Here is a 21,160-nt window from a genome sequence, read left to right on the forward strand (position 1 = left end):
AGCGTGGGAGCCAGACACAAGAGGCTGTGAATTGCCAACCTTTGGCAGGCAATGAACAGTGAGAGAGACTGTAGCAGGTTTTTTGGAAAAGAAAGGAGAAGACAGGTGATAGCAATGGCATGGGGTCGATGGACACAGAGAGGAAGAGGGAGACTTGCCTGCAGGTGGACTCTGAGGTTATAAAAGCCCAAGGATTCCTTGGTTGGGGTCCTCCTTGGGGGCACCAGCTCTGTTTCTGTGTTACTGTGCGTGAATAAATGGCTTTATGGAACGAGACTTCTGAGACTGCTGTGGGAAACCCGGGGTTGAACCGGTGAGGAAGCCTGGTCTGACTGTGGGGTGTGTGTGTGGGGAGCTAAGGGGACACACTGGTCACGGGAGCTGCCCACTGCAAAGGGGCTTTGACACAGCAGTGGCAGTCTCTGCCCTTGGCATGTGACTGCCAGGGAGTCTCGTGAGTGGTCAGACTGGGAAGTTTCCTTAACATGCTTATATTTTTTGTGAGCAACAAATTATATTAATTTCCATGTTTACATTATTTATATGGCTATTAAAAATTCCTTTCATTAGTCTTGGACAGGGATGGTAAACTTCTAGCCATGTGGTGTAACAACAATGTAAAGCTGGTAGCCTCGTCCTGCTGTTATTCAGACTGAAGAACTGGCTCTGCTCTATCACCTTAGTTACCTGAAAGCCAACAAGTGGGTTTGGTCCTCCTGCAGCTCTCTCTGAGGAAAGAGCAGACAGCAGCAGCTCTCTCCTCCCTGCCTGCAGAACTGAGAGCCTGGGGGTACCACTGCTGGCTTTAAAATTGTATGTGGTAAGCCAGCCATGCTCCATGACTTTGGCTGAGCTGGATCGTAGCAGGGTAATTTTCCATTCAATGTCAGAACTGAGAACAACTGCTTTGGCAGTGCTGCATGCATTTATTTATATTTGTATGATGTGACATCTTTCTTGAAGTCTTGGTAATTCTGGTAGATGACATGGGAAGTTCTCATCCAGATAAAACTTGGAACCAGAAGCATCAAGTCACCAGCACCAGTCCAAGAGTGTACATGGCCACAGACTGAAAGGGATGTGTATACTCTGTCTCCTCCTGATGGCCAGGCATTCCCTAGGGATGCTGTGTGGCTCTTGGGGCTGAGATGCCCTGGGTCTGAGCTCCTGAGTGTTGCTGGGATATTTTTAAGGTTAAAATATAGAAATTCTGGCACAAACTGCTTGCTTTTGTGTGCAGAAATATTCCAAGGTCATTACATTTTGTTATAGCTTATATGTTTGCTTGCTCTGTAAGTCAGTGGGACTTTTTTGTTTGGTTTTGTTTTTTAATGTGACTGCCCCACCAAAAATTCCTCAAAGCTTAACAGAGAGAGAGAGGTGTAAAGCCTGTGAAAATAACTGGGGTTTCTTGGTGTCCTATAGGGGGGTATACTAATGCAGCCCTTTTTATCATTTTGATAGATGAAAGTGAATTCCCCAAAGTTGCATCAAATTCATGTCAAAGGATAAAGAAGCCCAACCCAATCATTTCCATTCAACAAGCAGTAATTTCTAAAAGGATGTGTTAAACAGTTGTAAATGTTTATGGTACCAGGAACTGCCATCTAGGTTATTTTTCATGCTACAGTCATTTTGAAAAAATCATTTGGTAAAGTACTCTTCCATTTAAACCAGTATTATCTTCTTGGAACAGCTGTTATTCTGCAAAATGATATTTTACTGGATTTTTTGTTGTGTACCCCCAGATGACCTTAACATGTACCTTAAGCATTATAATTAATGCTCAGGAGCTTTTGGTTTATCTAATGGCTGCCCTCATAAAATTAATGAGGAATTGTCTAGAAGTCAAAAATTTTGAAAAGCTTGCCAACCTTCTATATTGCTTTTCATGTTTCCAGTGTGTTCTTGGAACCTGCACTGTTAGCCCTACATGTAATTCCCATGAATTTGAATGGTTTAGGATTCAGCTGCACCCTTAAATCACATGGTCTCTAACTGAACATGTGGAATATTTTCTTGTCTTTCCTCCAGGTTAAATGACTGGATAGTTTTGGTGGGCATCTCTTATTTATGGAATTAACTTCTAGAACCACAGATTGTTAGGGCTGGAAAAGACCTCTCAGATCATCAAGTCCTGCTGTCAACCCAGAACCACCCCCATGTTCACTATTAAATCATGTCTTCCATTGTCATAGCCACATGTTTTTCCGTGGATAAGACATTGGAGCACTGTAAGAATTTAGCAATATTGTGTTTTTAAATAATAATCTCTGGAACATTGTTTGTGGTAGTGATATTTCTTAGTTTCATGGGTGTTGTGTTTTACTGCATGTTCTTGATCAGCAAAGAGAGGGGTTAGAAAGATGAGGCAGAAACAAAAGGTTTGTTTGGGATATTTTTATACATGCAATCTGAAAAATGTACTGTACTAAATAAATGAAATTATTGCAGTGTGCATTTTCTCCCCAGCTGATCTGTTGCTGCACATCTAGTAGAAGACCATCTCTATCATTTTTTTTCTGGGAATGAAATAAGAATAAATATAATGTTAAGCTTTAAGTCTAGTGTGTAGCTTCTTAAGAATTTCTTTTCTGTCTTGCTTTTAGTTGAAGCATCTTGTCATAATGGAGATGAAACAATGGAAACAATTGAAGCTGCTGAAGCACTTCTTAATATGGACTCCCCTGACCCTATGCTGGATGAAAAAAGGATGAGTAAGTTTTTTAATGAAAATCCAATCTGTATTTGCCAGGTTTATTTGTGAAAGGAGGAGGGATTCACTGCAGCATGGTTGCATGGAATTGGTAAGATTTTTATATAATTTCCAGATAACCTTTATGTACATAGTTTGAGTATCAGAAGTCCAGTGTTGTACGCAATGAAGGATTTCATTGCCATGCCAGAGTTGAACAGGAGAGGAAAGAGTCAAGAATTACAGAGAGAAAGTGTGCATGAAGATGGATGGTTTAGATTGCAGTGTTTTGTTTGGTTGATTTTTATGTTGTCAGGATAAAAGAATATGCGCTTACATTTACAGATTGCCTTAAATATGAAAGTGTGATCAGCAGATAATTGTGGTTTTAATGAGGTGGGTTCTGTCATTAAATTGTTCAATTTTAGTAGTGCTTCTGCTTGTGTAGAATGTTGTCAACACATATATGGAATTATAAACTAGTCTTCTCTCACTTGAAAGACTTAAGTGTCATAGTTTGATTTTTTCTATGTTTGAATTTTTGCTCTTAAGCCAGCTTTTTAAAGTCCTCATGGCTGTGTGAAAATACTCCTTTTGTCCCTTTCCCTTAAGCAACTATGTTTGGTGCAACTGAAGAGGAAGAAATGGTGCCTCCTATCACACACGTGTCAGTCACACTCGATGGGATCCCTGAGGTGGTGGAAGTTCACCAAGCCCCAGACCCTTATGCTGAATCACCAGAGACTCCAGAATTTGAACAACCAAAGAAGAAAAAAGGTGAGATGCTACTGGAGAACATCTGTGTGGAGCAGGAGAATAGTGGGTGGAGTGGTTGCTTCCTTGTGGGTATCTGGAACCCTTCTGGGTGTCAGGCCAAAATAACTGGGTGAGCTCAGCCAGAAATGCAGGGAAGGCGTTTTCTTCCTGCGTAGTATGAGCACATGTACAGGTGCTTAGACTGATGTTGTTGTAGAGGTAGCAATGATGGCTTATCCTACAGGAATCTCTGCTTGTTCTTATTTATAGTTTCATCTTCAGAGCAGAATTGCAATACAAGCCATAGATAAAGCTTTTGCTGCTGTGAATTCAAAAGTACATTCATTACCTCTTACTTAGCTTCAACTGAAGACACTTGATCAGTTCAGAATATGGCATGAGAATGGGGAGGGATTTTTAGCTTTTCTTAAGTATTACTGATTTTTTAGTATTATTAATAGCTGCATGCTATAGTAAGTGTTAGTCCCATTTGTAGTAGAGTACATTTGCATAGTGTAATGATGTTCCACTGCAGGCAGTGCTGTGCCAAAGAGTCATGAAGTGATGTCAGCCAGACATTCTGCTCCTGTTTCAACACCCTGCTTCAGTGTGGACCCCATTAGAGGCTCTGAAGGTGGTGTCTGCAGGAAAAGGAAGTCATGCTGTACATATAGATGTTAAACGCTCTTGCAACAAATTAATATAAAAATAAAAATCAACGAAGGAGGTTATGTTTCTGGAGCTAACCCTAGGGCTTATCGTTATCCTAGAGCATGAGGACTTTAACAGATTCCCCTGTGTAAAAGCCTTCCAGAATAAGGCTTCTGCTACCCTGCCATACTCCTGTGGAATAGGAATGTGGTTTTGATGCTACTTTTGCTGCTAATTCTAAATGTTGGGACTTGTTATGTGTGAGAGAGACCATATTGTCCTGTGAAGATCTTGGGGAAGCCTCCTGAGCCCCATGTGTGTCACAAGGTCTCACAGGGATGGCTGTGGGTCAGGAAGTGTCTGATTCCCCTGAGAAAGCTGAACTGAAACTGCTGTGGAGGAGAGCTTTACCAGCAGCCGGCCCGAAAGTGCTGCTGGGGAAGCTGCTGTGGCTGTGTACACTACTGTGAGACAACCAACTGTAAGAGGATTTTAAATTGAGGGGATTTTGTTAGTTCTTTTCTTCCCTTCTTCTTTTTTAATGTTAACTGCTGTGTGGGTCAAAACAAGGAGCTGCTGTCTGCCAGATATTTAACCTCTTTGGTTTGATGCTTTCATGGTCTTTCGTGTTGTGCTTCTGCTCACTCCCACTCCTTCCTCCTCCCTAGCTGTAGGTTAGAAAACCAGTTGCTTCACAGAAAATGTGTATTTGTTTTAGAAAAACAAAAAAGCTAGAAAAGATGCATCAGTTTAGTCTGTCATTAAGTACTAGTTTTAAGTGAACTTGAGACTTCATAAAGTAGATGGTATGGTCCAAGTGATGTGGAAGTGTTACTTCAAAATGTCTGGGGATTTGTAAGGCATTGTTGTACAGGAATTGCTGCAAAATGTTAGTGAGATTGTAGTGCACTTTAGGATAATGTGCAGTGTGTGGGTGGGATTCTTTTGGGGTTTTGTTTGTTTGTTGCAGGGTATTTTTTTTTTTTTTAGTACACTCTCTTTCCTTTCCTTTGATTTGTTCTGTGCTGTGGCAAAGGATGGTGACCATTTTGCCCTGTCCATATCACTCATGATTTTATAGGGTTTTATAGATTTTAGAGACTTCTTTTATAGACTTCTAGCATGTGTGAGCCTGTAGCTGAACTTCGAGGGATTCACAGTGCAGAGCATTGCCAGCTAACTGTGCCAGAATGGCACTGCTAGGTAGAGCTGCTCCAAGAGAATGTTCACCAGAAGCAATGTGGTGGTTTCACTTCCTTTCCTTTTGGCCTTATTTCTGCAGCAGGAGAGCGGAGCAGCCATCTGCTCAACTCCAAACCTGTGTTCAGCATGGTGTTTGTACTCATGAATGTTTGAGCACTGAGCTGCTCAGCTATGGATCAGAAAGAGAGGAAAAACAAGGGGATGTCAGCCAAAGAAACTTGGAAATTTGCTATATTAACACCTTCAGTTCTGTGTTTGCTGTGGAGGATATCTAGCAGCAGGTGGTCACATAAGTTATATACATCAGATTTTAGATCTATGTCATTTATTTTGTTTGTACATACATTATTTTTTAAATAAAACTCACTGAAAATAGTGCAAGAAAATGGATTAAACATTTCCTGGTGTGGTATAAAATTATAATCAGGATGAACATTTCACTGCCTAATGTCACCTTAATTTGTAGCATGAATTTCTAACCTGAAGTGTTTTACAGCCATGGAAGTAGGAAAGTGAAAATACCAATTTTAAATCCAATTAACTATCCAAAATTATGGTAGGCTGACATAAGGCTTAGCTCTTGCACACTTTTTGTCCTTCCTCTTTGTATAATTCTCTCCTAAAAAGGAATTTAGCGATGTACTCTGAAAAATAACAAATTCATGCTCTATTGAAGCAAAGGAGGAAGCATGCTAGTGCTTAATGTGCTTTTAAAAACATCTTCTTTTAAACAAAGGAAACATATCTGATGTGTCCCTGTTAACTTTTTTTTGATGGTATCAGTCAGTGCCTGGAGATTATAGCTCACAGTGTAGTCTAAAACTATCCAAATAAAGTATCTCTAGCCCGGATATACAGCAGTAAGAGCAATACATTTCTGTAAACAAGTTTCACATCCTTCACTGGTTTCTAATTTTGGATGGGCTTCTTACAGAGTCCTGAAGTAATCTAGGCTGAAGAAAGAGAGCCATAGTCATGTGTAGTAGACTAGGTTATCTCTAATCAGAAGTGCATAAATTATATGGGATCAGTTCTTAAGTTTCCTGAAGCTGACTTAGGAGTAGTTCAGTCCTGACCTAATTGAGCTCTCATCCACTTTATTTCCTTTCAAGAACTGAACTCATTTAGACATAATGTCTAAATTAGTGCTATCAAAATAGCACTCCCTGCTCCTTAATGCCTACATTTACACCTGTTCAAGAGGGGAAATGAGACAACAGAATTTTCCCACAGCTCTAATGGGTAAAGCACTTAGCCAGAGTTACCCTTAGGGACTTCTTGTGTGTTAGAAGCTCATCCAGGCAAGTGACTTCATCTAGGACATTTTAGGTAAAAGACATTTCTGCAACCTGCAGTGGTGAGTGCAGAAAAGCTACTAAAAATGTACTCCATTGTTCTTTATACTTTCATATAATGATATATGAAGGAAACAATGTTGTAGGTTTTCCTCCCTCCTGCCTTCTTTCAAATCAAGGACGACATTCCTGGCCAAAACAGTGGGTGTCATTTGTGTCCCATTCTCAGTCATGAAGACTGTCTGGATGAAAGCAAGAAAATTAGAGGACTCCTAATTAGTTTACTCACTATAGCTCTCTCAACTAGTTATCCTATGCCTCTCCTCCCCCATGCACTGTCAAAAAAACCCAAAAAGTACAAAAATGGAGTTAGCAAGACTGCTAATGTCAAAAAGTGAGTGTTTAAGCTGAAGTTTCTTATTATTTGTCTGTAGATGCTGAACGTTTAAGATGAAGGAAATAGTGCAGGCTGGCACTGAGGTGTTTTGTTTTTTTTCGGAGCTGGTGAAAAACCCTCTCTCACTCCGCAACAGAGCTGTTTCTTTACTAAAACAGCCCCTCAAAACAAAACCAAAACTGGAAAGTCAGAGTGTATGGGATTGCACAGGCCTTTTGGTCTTGCCTCTTTGGAACATTAACTCTTTTGAAATGCAATAAATAGAGAAAAAAATTCTTTATATTTTTAACTATGGCAGTATTCTATCTGAACTAGAAATATGTTTCTCAGAGTCTTGTGTATACTTAGACTATTCTACCTCTCAAAATACTATAGATAATAATATAGGTATTTTTAGGAACACGGAATTGATGTAAAAAACATAGTAATATGACCATCCGTGGCTGGGAAGCAGCTAGAAAATCAGAAGAGCTGCCTGTCTGTTACCTAGAGGAAACTTGCATGCAAAAAATTACAGGGTCTCCATTCCATGATACAATGCATAGAGAAAACTGAGTTTTCCACACATTTCTTTTTCTGCTGTGATTCAGAGGAGGTTAAATATTCTGCCTCTAGGTAAAGCCAACCTGTTTTTTGCAGCCAGTCCTCTCCACAGTGATTTTTAGTGGCTATGCAGTGACAAATTTTCAGGTTGCCTTGATGCAGTTGAACATTTTTATTATTATTATATTATATTATTGTAGGTAACATCAGTGTAGTAATGGGTCACTACAAAACCTGGTAAGATAAATTCTTATTTCATAGGAAAGTTCTGAAGATTTCTGATGAATTACATCACCTGTAAAAGCTGCCATTGCAGGGAATGAGAACTAATTAAAGAATAGGTTCAAAGATTTATATTGAAAAATATTTCAGCATGATTTAGCTTTTTTGTTCCCTTCTATGTTGGTAGTTGATTTCTCAACATTTTCAAATGAGTGCTCTTCATTTTTGTAATCAGTTTTAAGTAACTCCCCCTTTCAGTCTTCCTCGCCAGGGAGCCACCATGCTTGTGACTTCAAAAACTGGTATTTTTTAGAGCCTGTTACTGGTTCTTCTGATCTTCATAAACAAGTGACTTCCCTTTACCTGCAGCCACTGTAAAAAAGGTGTAAAAGTCAATAGGGCTGAAAAACATGTTTGTTTCAGATGACAGTGTAGTTTGCTGCTGTCAGTGTACACTTGCAATAGATTAAACCAGGAGACAAGCTTGTTTTGTCCCTAGCTTCCATTTTGGCAATGAGTGAACATGATACTTCTCTGTATTTTATCTAGCTTTTCCTGTTTAAGCCCTTCCACATAGTTAATAGCTTATTTTTCTCATCTTGTCTGTTTCAAGTGCTCTTAAGAGTACCTAAATAGCCACAGAAATTTCCAATGTACATGGACTTCGGGAAAGTGTAGTGTAGTCTTTTTTTAGAAGTACAGTAAGAGTGTAGGAGGTCCATCCTGCCATAGAAAAAGAAGTTCAGCACAGAACTAAGTTCCCAACTTACTAGAAATTGAATCTTTTATGAATTGGAGAAACAAGTCTCTTCACTTTTTAGGTCCTTTTTCTTTCTTTCTTTCTTTTTAATTTCTTAAGCTGCAGTTGACTTACTGGTGATTTATTTCAGGGAAGAAACCAAAACCATCTCGTTCTGAGTCCCCTACTACAACTCCAAACATATCTGTGAAAAAGAAAAACAAAGATGGAAAGGGTAAGTCAAAATAGTTGTCACCAAAATTTTTAGAATGGTGTTTCTCAGTGATCTGTAAAAAGAAAAAATCACCAGTTCACTTGTGGTGTAAACACAGGTCTTATGTTCAGGGGTGGTTAACATCTCAAGGCAAGCAAAAGACGAGCACATGAAATACTGAGTTCCTTGGGAGAATACTGTATTTGTCACTTTAGTTGCAAGGGTTCTTGGAAACGCTTCAACATCCCTGCTGAGTTTGCTGTGTTTTGAGTGAAGTCTTGGGGAGTGCTTTGCATTATATTAATGCTTCTTAGGCTATTATGGTTGTTTTGACAGATGATCTTTGAAAATGTGTTCCATCTGTATGTGTATAATTCTGCATGAGGCTAACCAAGGCTGCCAGTTGGCAGCAGGAAGTACCAAGTCCTGAATTTTGGAAAAAGTTATAGCACAGCTTGAACACTTGGGCAGAAAACTTGGGGGTTTGATACTTTCATTCCTTCTGTTTTTAGAAGGTAGAAATAAAAATAAATGCCACATAACTGATATAATAAATCATTTGCTCAGACTGAATTGTTCAGTAGTGCCTGTGACAAAACTCCTGTCAACAACTGGGTTGCTTAGCTGTGGGGTCCAGCACTGCACCCGTGCCCAGGCTGGTCTTTGAAGGGAATGCTGATTCCCAGCCCCAGTGCTGCTCTCAGTGGGAGCTGCAAATGAGCCTCCCCTGAGTCTCAGGTGCCTGCTGGTACAGCTGGGTACAGATGTGCTTGCATGCATGCAGTACTTGCCAGGACAGCAGTCTAGCCAGTCCTGGACACTGATGGCAAAAGAGTGTCACACTCTGGAGGTCAGAAAAACCTCTACTCTGACAAATGAGCATGTCAGGTTTCTTTTTCTTTTGAAAAGGCATTTTCTGCAATAACAGGAAGAAAAACCTGTTGGCAATCAGTAAGTATTTTACATGTTAATGCCATCAATTTTAAATATGCATTGTTGCCTTTTTTAAAAAATTTAAACCTGATTTTTATGTAAAAATTAAATGAGTATCAGAGGAACTTCCAAGTGGTGCTCAAATAAAATTATAGAAAATATGGAAGCAGCTAGACACAAAATTAAAAGGCAGAAGAGTCTAATAGTTCTGTCGATGATAGCAAGGATACTCCATAATTCACATTGGTCCATTGTTACAAAATTGCTAATCTGAAGGGAATAAAATGGAACATGTTGCCTGAAACCACTGCTTGTTATGAAAACCATTTGTTTTGCATTTTTAGGAACACGGAATTGATGTAAAAAACATAGTAATATGACCATCCGTGGCAGGGAAGCAGCTAGAAAATCAGAAGAGCTGCCTGTCTGTTACCTAGAGGAAACTTGCATGCAAAAAATTACAGGGTCTCCATTCCATGATACAATGCATAGAGAAAACTGAGTTTTCCACACATTTCTTTTTCTGCTGTGACTCAGAGGAGGTTAAATATTCTGCCTCTAGGTAAAGCCAACCTGTTTTTTGCAGCCAGTCCTCTCCACAGTGATTTTTAGTGGCTATGCAGTGACAAATTTTCAGGTTGCCTTGATGCAGTTGGGCATTTTTAGTCTAGACTACAATAAAAGCACACTGGATTCGATGGTAAATGGCTGGGAATGCTCTCACTCGTATCTGACACTGTGTCTTGCCTAGGCAGTCTGTCTTAGCCTTTGGGGTATGAGGGCCAGGAGGCTACTTTGTGTAGCCTGGAGAGACATTTGTTGCAAAGCTGGGAGACATTTGTTGCAAAGGCAGTGTTTTTTCTCTAGGAATGCTCATTTTTCAAGCTTCCACCTGCTGAAGGAACTGCTAACATTTTGTATTGGCAGTGCTGATGACTTTGAATATTTGGTAAATATAGTTTATAATATAATATTATAGGAATTTCAATTTTTAAGAATCTTTTATTGAAAAAAGTTCAGACTGATGGTCATTAAAGTAGGAAAAATCTGCTGGGCTAAATTGAAGCTATGAAAAGAGATCCTGTCACCTTTTGATTTGCTAAGCATCATTTTTTGTGAAACTTCAGCACATGCTATCCTTGCTGTTTTTGCACAGCTACTTGTGGGAGGTGATACAAGAAGTTTTTTCTTGCTTTCTCAGACTAACAACTAAGAAGCTTATGTGCAGCTTCAGATTCCCAAAAGAACATCAAACCTGTTCCCAAAAGAACATCAAAAGCCTTAAAAAAAAAGCAAGAAAAACGGTCTCATTAGTCGTATGAGTTTAGACTCCTTAAGTGTGGTTTTGGAAAAAAAATGCAAATTTTGTGCTAGTTTTAAGTATTCACAATCTGTGATTTTAATACTCTTTCTTTATATGTAGTAAACACTGAACAGATGTGAGGGATTTCCATCTAGAAGTGTTTGTCCCCACTTGTTTGTAAAATGAAATTTGAGTGTTGTCTATCAGCAAGCACAAGCACTGGATTAAAAAAATTACCTTTTTCTGTACTTTGTTGTTGAAGGTTTGCCTACCTCAGCACATATCACTGATTGCCCCACATAAATCTCATTGTTAAAGGCAAGGATTTTATTTAGCCTTTTAGAGGATTATAACACTCACCTCGATTCAGCAAAGCATTTAAGCAACAGCTTAATTTCCAGCATTTTTAGGGCATAGAACTGAACATGTTCCTTTTCAAGGTAAAGCAATAGTGACTGCTTCTGTAACTGGATTAGGCAGGAGGGAAATGGGCACATGGGTGTCTGATGTTGGTGGTCCAAATGCAGTGGCTGTAGGTTACAGAGTGGCTGGGCTATTTGGACACCTAGATTATGATAACTCACAAGATTATAATAACTTCCCTTCCCATGCCCTGCTGTCACTATTTCCTAGTCTTGATGGTATATTATAATGTATTTTGTAAAGATACCAGCTTCTTAATTTTAAGATGATTTGCATCATTAGTAAAATATGTCCAAGTAACTTCTTTTTCTTTCTCCTTTTCTTTTTGTTTTGTTTCTGAAATTCTTTTATTCTAGGAAATACCATTTATCTCTGGGAGTTCTTACTAGCACTGCTCCAGGACAAAGCTACATGTCCTAAATATATCAAATGGACTCAAAGAGAGAAGGGCATTTTCAAACTGGTAGATTCCAAAGCTGTGTCCAGGTTGTGGGGAAAACACAAAAACAAACCTGACATGAATTATGAAACAATGGGTAGAGCTCTCAGGTATGTACATTTTTAATAGTAGGCTGTTTTTGTTGCCTTAGTGTTTGTGTGTATTAAATGCCTCATCTAGTTTGAATAACAGAAAAATCTAGTGTTCTATTAGTTTGGGAAATGAAAATGTTATTTCAGCAAAATAAATTAGCTAACTAAAAGTAACCCTCAGTAACCTCAATTCCAAGTCAGTCACCTTCAGTTTCAGCATAGACATTTTTCAGTATTGCTGCAAAGCTGCATCTTCACAGTCAGACACAGACTAAGTAGGGAGACTGAAGATTTCAAGTGAAGCAAACCTTTTACATAAAATTTGAATCTCCCTTCAAAAAAACTCGCCAACATTCATGTGCATTCATTAAATTATTTCTATTTGTTGCATATGGTTCCATCTCCAATGGAAAATACAGTTTTAGAATTCAGTTCTGGTTTGACTTCCCTGAACTTGTGTGTACAGACAGCTCTAAAACAGAATCGTGTGCCACTGCCTGTCAGTCTAGGAGTTGTCTCATACATAAAAAACTGTGTAAAATAAGTAGACAACCATGGAGCTTCAATCTTATCAGCTGATTGATAATCGTCCAACTGAGCCATATGCATTTCTTTTCATTTCCCCTCACCTTGGTGTGTGTGATTTCAAGCTGTCCTACTAATTTGTAAATACAGCAGAAATAGTGCCCTCCTGTCCTGTTTCCTTGGCTTTGTTGTAGCTAAAATGTCTGTCTGTGCTCACTGGTGAATAAACACGAATTCAGATGACTGAAAGAACTATAGGAGTCAAAAGGAGAATTGAAAGTTTCATAGAACTTTTTACAAAGTGTGAGTTGATAGCAGATCTGCCAAGTCATGGAGTTCTTTTCTTTCTCCTCAGAGTTATCTAAGTTGGAAGTTAAAAGGTGGCATGAAATATCAGTTAAAAAAAATTGTTTGAAGAAGAAAGTATACAATTAAATTGGCTACTTTTTATAATGAAGAAACTAGACACATAAAAGTTTTTTGTCTTGCTGGTGCTCTGTTTATTTTCTGGGAGTTTTGTTGCTTTGTTTTGTTTTTGGCAAAAAACCTGTGTAACTTGATGTGGATGCATTTTAAACAGATACTATTACCAAAGAGGAATCCTTGCTAAAGTAGAAGGTCAGCGCCTGGTGTATCAATTTAAAGACATGCCAAAAGATCTCATCTATATTGATGATGAAGATGCGAGCCCTAGCACTGAATCATCAGAGTCAACTCTGCTCTCCCCTGCCGTGGCCAACAGAAACCCATCGAACAGAACTAGAGCGTCTGCAAACGCAGGAACAAAGGGAGGATCAGCCTCAGTGGTAAAAACAGGAAACTCAAAGCCTGCTAAGCTGAAGGAGCAAGTAGAAGTTGTACAGCAGCAGACACCTGGCTTGACTTCAGAAGTTTTGAGGACAATGCAATCTCCACAGCCAGTACAACCCACTCAGCTTTTTCGGACAGTTCATGTAATGCAGCCTTTGCAGCCCCTCACAGAAGGACAAGCAGCTGTAACCAGTAATGTTCCAGATGAATCGTTAAATTCCTCAGTTCAGAATATAAGGTAAGAAAATGTACAGAAAATAATAATAAATTCACTGGATGATGGCTAGATAGACTTGATTCTTTGTTTTGCTTCCAAGAAATGCTAGTCTTGCAGTTTGATTGAAGTTAAATGAGGTCTTTGTGGCACATCCTAGGAATTTGGAGTTACTACAGCATAATATGACAGGTACACACATAACTGTACTGCCTGTGGAGGGAAGCTCATCTTTTCCATGGTCTGAGGCCTGATGCATATAATTTAAAAAGGAAAAATGTACAACTTCTCTTTAAAGTTGACATTGTCAGTTCTGTCCCACAGCAGAAGCTCTGTTTTCATGTCTGCTTTTACGCTGGTGTCTTTGCTTTTGAATTATACATGATGGGTCTGTGTGATACCTTCCAAAATTATTTTCCTTCTTGCTTCTTAATTTTTCTTTGTAAGATTTTTTTGTCATCTTTTGCATCTTTTGTATTGTCCCCAGTTACAAGGAAAAACTCCGTATTACCTGCTCTAGCCTTTTGCTGCTGTTACAAGAACAAGTTGTTCTGATTGTAGGAAACAATAGACTAATCCTTTGGGAGCTGTGCATCTGCAGACATTTGGGAGACAGTTGTGTTTTCATGCTAAATTTGTGAGTCAGCTGGCTAACACTACACTTAAGCATCATGACTCTTCTACACTTACCCCTTAGTAGCAGGATTTACTTGTAAAAATGGACAAGGGCAGTATAGTAAAAGGAAAGCAGTACAGACATAACTGAGGCTATACTGAAGCGTGTAAGTCAGCAGAACAATAATGCTAAACATAAATGGGGGAAAGTTCAGTAATTTGCTGAGTTAAATCACTCTAGGCTAGACCTACACTAGATTATGGATCACAAACAATATCAGTAGTATAGATGGTCTAAGGAATGGTAACAACAAACAGAAGTATCTGTAAGACTTAAGGCAGGCAGGAGTCCAGCCTAACATGTGGAGAACTGTTCAGTGACATTATGACATCCAATTATTGCATTACAATATTTCCCAGTCAGACCTTGGGTAGTAAGCTAAGGGAAAAAATAGTAGAGATGATACATGTGTGAAGTTCAAATGAAACAGAAGCCTTCAATCCTTAGAGTTCTCTATGATGTTGGTTCACATCCATTATTTTTAAATAGAACATTATTCCATGAAGTCTCTAACTGTACTTAGCCAAGATGACAAAGTGAAGGAGTTAAAAAAGAAGCATCAAACCTTTTCAGAATGGTATAGAAGTACTGCTGATTAAGAAACTTTATACAAAAGGGTCTGAGCAGTTGGAATGAAAATAAAAACTACAATCCAGACTTTTTTGGTGTGCTTTTAACCAGGTTGGGACAAGCTGCTAAATAGGTTCTGTTGAGTCCTGTGCTGTGCAATAGACACTGCCCATTCCAGGCTCTCAAAATACAATTTATGACAGATATATTTCTGCTCAGCTTCAAAGGACAAGCTTCAAATACTTAGTTGAGGTAGAATGACACATTGAACATTTTTCAGGGCATATGTTTTAGGTCTTGTTTTAGAGTAAGGTTGAAACAAAAGTTTGTTCAGATAGCTGTAAATCCTAGGCAAATTAATGTGTTTGTGTACACATCCTGAATTGCTGCAGCAGGGCTTCCATAAGGGTTGAAATGAATGGTCTGCATGATTTGAAAATGTACAGCAGGTATGTCTGCCATTGTAGACTAAGAATTGACAAACATTCTGATGTATGCACACTCTGTGGGGTTGTGGTTGGAGTCACTTTATAGTGTGGGAAGCATGAGGACAAATATCAGCTTTGGCTGCCCGTTGCTGTTCAGTGGCTGGGGCATGTAAATAGTCAAGATCATTTGGGCAAAACAGCAACCAAAATCTGGTAATGATCATCAAAAGATTTTCTAATACATACTGGTTAATGGTTGGGCTCTGCCTTGAAGCATGGACATCTTGAACCCATATAATTTGTCTTATGCAACTTAGTTTCTACAGTTTTACTCATGTAAATGCCCACCCCTCTTCTTCACAGAAATAGATGTTTTTCCCTCTGCAGCAATTTGCTTCTGTTCTGTTGTGAGAAGAAAAACATAACAGAGAAAATATTGAGCATCCTTGAGTTCAAAAAAACCTGGTTTCCTAACACTTAACCATGACCTTCAGAGAATGTTTGAACGTACATCTTCTCTGCTAAGGGACTTGGTAAAAGAATCATATTTGAAGATTGTTCATGTATCGTCATCCCTGACCTGCACTAGGCAGCACTGCCTGGTACAGACCACTCCCAAAGCATCACTGGGAGAGTGTTGCAGCCCAAGTTCCGCAAGGCCTCTTGGTGTTTCTGAAAGGAGTGGGCATGTCGATGTAAATCTGTGGTTGACTCTTCACGAGACAGGCAGTGACTTCTTTTATAGCTGCAAAAAGCTTGTGTCTTACTCTGAAGTGGAAAGGTCTTGGCTTTTGGATGGCTTTTGATGTGCTTTTTGGACAAGTTTTGGTGCTGCTCTATGGAAGGGAGACAAGAAGTGTTACTTACAAAAGAGAAAAGTCTCTTCAGCCCCAGTGCTTAAACAGAAAGGCTGTGATGTGCTAACTGAGGTTTGGGAAACAGGGCAGGAGCAGGGTCAGGTCAAGCAAACTGGGTTTTGTGGACTGAGGGAAACATCTAGTATCCCCAGTGGGAATATTCAGAATTGTAAATGCACTGCTATTCTGCAGGTCTAACTGTTCTAGCTTGGGGTATGCAGGTACAGTAACTGCAGACTCCAGTCACGCAACTGGTAGCTGAGTTTGGTACCACATGTTTCCAGTGAGAAGACAAAACCAAAAATACCTCTCTGGATGAGCATTTTATTGCTTACTTTTTCCGATGAGCCAGAGTTTGTGTGGGGTTTGTTTTTATTTGTTTGGTGGTGTTTTGTTTGTTTGGTGTTTTTTTTGTTTGTTTTTTTTTTAAGGATGAAAAGGTTTCTTTGAATTTTGTGCTTGTAAAATTATTCTGTTTAAACCAGAATAACTGACACAGGTTAACCAGAATACCTGGATTATTGAGTAATTGTGTTTTGTCTTGGAATTAGGAGGCACTGGCCTGGGATTTAGCTCTGTGTACATTGGCTCATTCTGAGCATTAAAGGCTTTTTTTCTGTTGCTGCAGAAAGTGCATCTCTCCTGTTGGGCTAGTGACTTACCTCGCCTAGGGCATCCTAGAGGGCTGAAAGGTCTCCATGTTTGGACAAGTAAATTTGCCCCTTAAATGATGAGGGCTGCAGATAAAGAGAGATGCATTTCCATTTACCTTTAATTTAGAGTAGTAGTGATTTAAGAGGGAGTGAAAAGAGATTCTTATGTTACTTACAGTTCAGAGAATATCATATAGGGAGTAATTTTAAGTTATATGTCTCTGTTATTGGCTGTATGGGACATGGCTGAACCTTTTAGCTGGCAGCTCTGTATACCAAGAAACTTGCAATTAGCTGACTTCTGACAGATCCTGTGCAATGTTTCAGCGCACTTCAGGTTTTAATCTGTTTCTGTCAAAATTCAGCTTACTATTTCTTTTCTGTACTTGCAAGTTGTCATTGTGATAGCTTGGTGAGAGCACGTTAGAAGACCAGAATCCTGACTTGGTTCTGTAGCTGGGGGAAAGCTAATACAGACCACAGAGGACCAATGGGATATGCTCCCAGAACTGTGCTCACTTCTGAATGGGAGAATCTTGACATGATTAATCAGCCACAGTTTTCATCTTCCAACGTAGAAGATTACTTCTGAAGGTGATACAAGCATGGATTGCAGTGGCAGGCTCCTGATTGAAGATGAGGAGGAAGTAGCTGAATGTGAATCATGTTTTTTTAGGGCATGAGCATTCTGTGTAAGAACAAGAATTTGCTGACACTGTACATTGGTCCCAGTAAGCAGAGTCAATTGCCTTTGGAAGTCGCTTATACCCAAGCAAACACATGCCTTCTGCTGTTGTTCCATAATCTGTTTCTGTGTGCAGGCTGTGATGCTTTGGTGGTCTGACTGCAGCAATGCTGATGCTGAAAAAAAAATTATCTCGCAGGAGTTTATCAGCTCTGAAAATGTGATGACAGCTGCTATATCAAAAGAAGTGTTTTCGTCTCATATCTTATATAGACATTGTCTTGTGTAAGTTGCACAGTGAACTTGGCCATTATTCTCTGTAATCATCCTTCACACCCTATCTCTGTTGGCTTTGCCTGAGCTCACATAACCCCACAGACACAGGGAACCAGTCTGGCACTGTCCTACTGACACTTTTTATTGACCATCTGCTTTCAGTCCCTTTTTCTTGAATAAGAGCAAGAGTCTCATCTGCATGATGTCAGACGGTGTTGTAGCCCATCACTCCTGTGCCATTTTCTTGGTAAAGGGTTCCCTAGGTCTCCCTGGGACTTGATGGGGAATATGGGAAAAAGAGGATGATGGCAGCTGAAGACTTACAGATAACCAGAAACAGCTTCTGAAGACCTTCCTTTGATTGGCCACCATCAGTGCACTTGCTTTGCTTCTGTCAGTGCTCTAAAGGCAGGCCTGCAGTCTCAAAAGCTCTCCAGCACACTGACTAGTAGGTGTTGTTGGATCTGGCTCACTGCTGCCATTGCCTTCCCCAAAGGAAGGGAAACGGGACTTAAAAGAAACTCATCTCTGTAATCTCGTAAGTGAAGGCTTGACTTCAATCCAGGTTTCAGGCTGGTGAGAAAAATGTCCTTCTTGAGGGAGGTGCTGGTCAGAAATAGGCTGATGTGATGTCAGTGAGCTACAAGAAACTGTGATTTAGCTTACAACAAGGTGTGTGTCTCAGAACACATTTCCAATATGGACAACTTCTATCACAGACAAGGCTTTGGTTATAAGCAAACATTTTGATTTTCCTGCAGCTGAAGAAAACCTTTTCTTAAAACCACTTCTGATTTTATTTCTGAGATACCCAAGAAGGCAGTTGCTTATTGACAGAAAAGATTACAGTGTCATCTAATCAGATTAATTTTGTTTCTGCACAAGAAGAAGATATCCATAGGAGCTCTCTTTCCGTGTCTTTGGCACTGCTGATAGAGGTGGAGGTTCTGCAGGTCTGTTAGTAGCAAAGTTCCTGAATTTTAATTCAGGTGACTGTGCAGTTTTGAAAAATTCTGGAAAGAAGACTTTGTGGTTCAGAAAAAAGGACACCTTAAGAGTTGAGTCCTGTGTCTATGTTCTCTCTTACCTCTGTCCATGTATTTCTTAATATCGCTTTCTTTCATTTTGTTACTGTGCTGTGAAATACATGTTTTACCTTGGTTTGCAGTTTCAATATTTTTGGTATCTTCTCCAAATAATAAATTTCACAGAAATTACTATAAATAAACTTCTTTTTCTTCCCTGTCACTATTTACCTCTTGATGAGCTAAGAAGATATTGCACAATTCTAGGCTATTAACAGTAAAAAATGGCCCAAGAAATAGATGGCAATTTTCTGCCAAGCTAAAATGACTTCAGAAATTTTGTCATTCTTTTCTCAGTTGTATCCAGATTGTTTTATGGCAGCATTTCCTTTCCATCACTGTTGCTCAATGTTCTTGTTCTTTTTGAAACCTCAGCAGCAACTTAAAAAATAATCACCCAAAAGATTTGTACCCTAGAGAAGAAAGGCTGTGAGCAAAATGCCAGTGAAATTCAGAAACATAGCAAAATAAAGACTTAAAAATACCTAAAATAGTGTAGCCTAATGTTAATAAATCACCTTAATTATTGTGTATTTTTTTTTTGTAAAACAGACAAAACTATTAACTTAGCTGTATCTTTTCCAATTGTATTTAAGGCAAATTGTTTAGGCAGATAGATTTTTAGTTAGTAATCAGGTTTAACAATTAAGGCAAATGTCTTGCTTGGTCACCATTAGCATAAATAAGTATTTATGGTGTGCTTGTACAGATAAATGCTGCTTGCTTCCCTTGCAGCAAGTTCAGACTGTGTGTGTGTGCATATATGTGTATGTACAGGTCGATGTATGTGTGTATCATATGTTTGTATCTTGGCTGATGGAGAAGACAATGCATTTGGAGTAAACCTCAGGCACAAGACTGCCTTTCAAGAGAAATAAAATTGTTTAAGATTAATATGCAGATACTAATTAGAGTGTGCTGAGGCAAATGGTCTGGCTTTGTCTCTCAGAGCTGTTGCTCCTAGTGCTTTGCAGATACCAGCATTGATTAGATGCAGTTCACACATTTTGAGCTTATCCTTTAGACCTGCTTGGCAGCTAGCAGCTTTTATTTTTACAAAACAACTATAGAACCAGAAAGTAGCTTCAAGGTAATACTTGGAGGGCATACCAGCACAGGCTGGCAGCTTCAGCCCCTGCTTTCAAAATTGTAGCTATTGAGTTGTTCTTAGTCCTTCAAACTCAGGTAAATTTCTTCATGAATTAAAGAACTGGCTTGGTATCTTTCCTGATACTTTTGATGCTTTTCTAATGGCAAGTGTCAATTATCTCTCCTTCATAGTTGTTCTACTTGCATTGCTGGTCTCTGTAAACTTTCCTGGGTTGAGTTGTACCTATCTGACATTTTGATTTTATTACAAGTTTACATAACTGTACGTAGTTTACTTTTTTTATTTTTTAAAGAACCTAGTGGATGCCCTCATCCTGTTGCTACTTCTGACACAGACATTAATGACTTTTCTGTCAAGGTCTCTAGGGAATTGCTGGGGAAAAAATAGCACTAATAACCCTTAGGAGACTTGGTAAGATCCTTGGTACTGTCATTCTGAGCCTTGCACTTTGGGCTTGGTTGTTGGTATTTGCTGTGCTAGCACCAAGTTCTCCAGAAGTTTGAAAGAAACAAGCAATCACTCTAGCTGGTGCTTCACCTTCAACCAGTCCCATTTCCATGAACTTTTTCCTTGGGATTTCTTCTGTTGTGTGAAAAAGGAGCTCAAGATTGACTCTGGTGTCAGTAACATAAAATTTGGTGTCATGGTTATGATGGCAGCTGTGATAAGACCTGTATGGGAGCCTCCTTGGCAAGGAGTTGAATTTGGTTTGGTGTAGCAACATTGCTGGGCACTGCAACTGTCTTTCTTGGGAGGAAGAGAAAGCTACAGATGGATAATTTGTTTCTTGTGTTTCCAAGCCATATGGGAGCAGGGGAAAAGATTGTCTGCAGCAGGGACTGGCAGCTGGAGAATGCTCCGGGAAGCACCCACATGCTCTGAGCCTGATACCAGCAGGGTTACTGGGCCTGCTCTTACTAGAGCAATCTTTGGAGCTCAGCTAGAGACCTTTCCCAGAGGACTGCACTGAATTGGACATGAGAAATCTTCTACATATATTCCTGCACTTGTCTCTGCTGCTGCACTAAGAAAGGGGGAACACAGCTCCCTGTGTGGTTGGACTATGGCCAGCAGCAGCATCTGCATCCACATTGTCCCATAGCTTCAGCACCACCTAAGTCCTGCTTTGGTGAGCTTTTTGTTGCAACTGTGGTAACCAGAATATGGTTTTAAATTAAAGTTTTGAATACGCTGAATTGGATTGGACTGGTAGGTGGCTAAATGCTGATGTGTAGACTTGCACAGAGCTGCAAAAAGTAAATCCTGTATGGGCAGAAAGACATTCCGTAGTTTGGTGTATGGCAGGCAACCCTTACAGCATATCTGAGGTCCAGTCTTCAGAAAGTGGGGCAGGCAATGTTGTGC

The 21,160-nt window shown here is 39.5% G+C and overlaps 1 protein-coding gene across 9 annotated transcripts in view; it reads left to right on the forward strand.

Moving 5' to 3' along the window:
- Positions 1–21,160, forward strand: part of ELF1 (E74 like ETS transcription factor 1) — an 88,112-nt gene that overhangs the window by 64,103 nt on the left and 2,849 nt on the right. For all 9 annotated transcript variants that reach the window (XM_063392182.1, XM_063392177.1, XM_063392179.1 and 6 more), the window contains 5 exons: positions 2,610–2,717; positions 3,308–3,472; positions 8,653–8,736; positions 11,731–11,923; positions 13,011–13,478. In XM_063392182.1, the coding sequence (XP_063248252.1) occupies positions 2,610–2,717; positions 3,308–3,472; positions 8,653–8,736; positions 11,731–11,923; positions 13,011–13,478 (1,018 nt within the window). The remainder of the gene's footprint in view (positions 1–2,609; positions 2,718–3,307; positions 3,473–8,652; positions 8,737–11,730; positions 11,924–13,010; positions 13,479–21,160) is intronic.

The sequence above is a fragment of the Prinia subflava genome, chromosome 3, assembly GCF_021018805.1.
Source record: "Prinia subflava isolate CZ2003 ecotype Zambia chromosome 3, Cam_Psub_1.2, whole genome shotgun sequence".
In the NCBI taxonomy this organism is placed as follows: domain Eukaryota; kingdom Metazoa; phylum Chordata; class Aves; order Passeriformes; family Cisticolidae; genus Prinia; species Prinia subflava.